Source organism: Otolemur garnettii, unplaced genomic scaffold (genome assembly GCF_000181295.1).
Source record: "Otolemur garnettii isolate 467f Iridium unplaced genomic scaffold, OtoGar3 scaffold00050, whole genome shotgun sequence".
Taxonomy (NCBI): domain Eukaryota; kingdom Metazoa; phylum Chordata; class Mammalia; order Primates; family Galagidae; genus Otolemur; species Otolemur garnettii.
Window position 1 is genome coordinate 6,275,329 of NW_003852445.1, and position 2,971 is coordinate 6,278,299.

At 37.0% G+C, this 2,971-nt stretch overlaps 1 protein-coding gene across 1 annotated transcript in view; it reads right to left on the bottom strand.

Annotated features, from left to right (window-relative positions):
• Positions 1-2,118: 2,118 nt before the first annotated feature.
• FSIP1 (fibrous sheath interacting protein 1) overlaps positions 2,119-2,971 on the bottom strand; it is a 157,456-nt gene continuing 156,603 nt past the window's right edge. Inside the window, exon 10 of the mRNA XM_023514251.1 lies at positions 2,119-2,664. Within this exon, the coding sequence (XP_023370019.1) occupies positions 2,119-2,664 (546 nt within the window). The remainder of the gene's footprint in view (positions 2,665-2,971) is intronic.

The following is a 2,971-nucleotide window of genomic DNA, read 5'->3' on the forward strand; positions in this document are numbered from 1 at the left end:
AAAAAAAAAAAGAAAGAAAATGTGCTATGCATCCCTGATGGAATACTATTCAGCCTTGCAAAAGGAGATTCTGTCTTGTGACAACACTGATAAACCTGAAAGACATTACACTAAGTGAAAGCCACAAGCAGAAAGACAAAAAGTACATGGTCTTACTCATATGTGTAATCTTAAAAAGTCAAACTCATTGAAGTGGAGAGCAGAGTGACAGCTACCAGGGACGGGGTGATGGGGAGGGGAGGAAAGGGAATAGGGAATTCAGTCAAAAGGTACAAAGTTTCAGTTAGGAGTAGTACATCTGGAGACCTATTGCACAGCAGGGTGATTCTAGTCAATAATAATGTATTGTGTATTTCAAAATAACTAAGAGTAAATTTTAAATGTCTTACCACTGCAAATAAGTAAGTGAGGTTACGGCTATCAGATTGATAAGGGAGGTACCTGGCTATTAGGTAATGGTTAATCAGATTGATTTAAAGATTCTACATTGTATATCAAATCATCACATTGTACTCCACAAATGTATACAGCTATGATTTTTTAATTAAAAATTAATTCTGAAAATTATAGCTTGCAAAAATTTATTTAAAAAAGAAAAATATCTAAATCTTTATACAGAATGTGAGACATATAATTCTAAGGCAAATTACTTGGTTTAATTCATAACATAAAGAATAATTGTGAAAAATATTTTCAGTGTATTACTCTAAAGTAACATAAATTTAATGGCGTACAGCAGTAATTTAGACTTCATGGAAAATGTAACAATGAATTGCAAAATAGGATATCTATTCTTTAAAAGGTTACACACTTTTAAGAAAGAGAAAGTGAGTATATACATAACAATACAAGGCAGGGTATGGAAAATGATCTGATTGGAACAGTGTGCTTGGACAGTCACAGGAGAAATAAAACTTTTAACAGAGGAAACCAGAAAAGGATGGAGTTAAAATTCAACTACCACTTATGGAATACCTGAATATCCTTGGGAAGAAAATGGTCTGAGTAACAGCAGAGGCTAGGAAAGCCCTGGAATTCCTCAGACTAGACTAGCTAGATACTGAAAAACATGTAAGTGACTAATTAGAGATTGATTAGAAAGAGAATTTCAGGTCAGACCAGGGAGGTTTTGAACAGCAAGGGAAAGAAGTAAGATACCGTTTAATAGGCAGTGCAGAGCCATAGAAGTTTGGGGAACTGAGAAGCGTGGTTTTCAACGTTGGACTTCAAGGAAATCAGGTTAGTGGTGGTCAACCACGGTGGGAGGAGAGGAAAGACCAGAGGCAGGGAGGCCTGAAAGGAGGGTGATGGCACTAGGAAGAGAAAGGGAGGGGTGGGAAGGAAGGACACGGCAGGGGTACAACAAACAGTACTTGAAGATTGAAAGAGAGAGGGATGATTCAGTGATGACTCAGCTGTGTAGTCTGAGTGACCCAGAAAACAAATCAAAAAGAAAGTGTGAGTTAGTTTAGAATTAATAGATTATACATTTATAAAGGAATAAATGTGTAGATACAGATGTAAGAGTTACTATATTTTAGAGTAATCTACATTAGAGGTAAAGTTGGTGTTATTTAAATAGACTCACCAATTATGAGAATGTATTTCTAACATAGACAAATAATTGCGTATCTATCTATGTCAAAATCTTCCCATAGTGCTTGTATTCTGTACCACTGTAAGACCACAGCACAGGATCATGGCAAAGTACCTGAGAATATAGGGGTGGGCTGGGACGGGAAGTTTGCATGTAGAAATAAATATAACCACAATCAGCTGGGGCCTTTTACATTCCAAATTAATTCCCTGAAATAAATTTTCATCACTGATGTTTAGAGATTGAAATACGAAGCAATCTATTCAAATTATTTATCTCCATTCAAACTAATTTCTCTTTTCCTCTGAGATCAACATTGTTTTCTAGCTGACAGAATTAATTACCATCAAGAATAACATATTTCGTAAGAGTACAAATCACAACCTTGATTTCATAAGAACATTGTTACATATGTTTTCCTGCCTGCAAGCTCTTATTGACACCACCTCTGACTTACAGATACACCTTCTTCACCTTCTTATGTTATGCTCCTTTAAACCACACTCGATACTGAGATGCTTCTAAAAGGGATTCATCAAAACACACATTCTCCAAGCCTCACCTGTTTTTGGTTTCTCTGGAGGGCTGAGTTTCAGATGTTCATCGTCTGAGGAAAGGCTCACATTGGTAACACACAGTTCCTCATCCAAGAAAGAGGGCCTTTTCAGTCTTCCAATGCCAAGAGTTTTCGACATAAAATAGTCTTTTTTGTCACTAACAACCTCATCCTTGGAAAACTGGAGGCATTTCAGATTCTCTACTTCAGTGACAAGAGCTTCAGAAGTGGACTGCCCAGCCAAGGCTTTGGTGAGATAGTAGGTTCTAGAAGCTTTGCCTTCTGTATCATCAAGCATGCCGGCACCTTCTACCTCAGTTTTCTGGACCTCTGTTTCTGACCCATTTTGTAACTTAGAGATGATGCATCTGGAAAGCTGGTGGAACTCTGGTATTACATCCTCAATGTCTTCATTTCCTCTTTCTGAAGAAAGTCTAGATTTTTGTTTGAATGTGCATTCATCCAGAAGACACTTTAACTGTTCCTCAGAGAGAAGTGATGGGGAATCTAACTGATGAAACAAACCAAAAGTTTACATTCTCAATTGGCTGAGTAAAAACACATTTATTTTGGTAAGCTTCCAGTAACATAATATAAATGCAAGTGCCATGAAACCCCTTACGTAACACATGCAAATAGGAAAATAATTCACTTTAAAGAATACAAAAGCTAACAAACATAGGAAAAATTCTAATCATCCCTAATCATCAGAGAAATGCCAATCAAAACAATCCTAAGCTATCACTTAACCCCAGTGAGAATGGCCCACATCACAAAGTCTCAAAGCTGCAGATGCTGGTGTGGATGTGGAGAGAAAG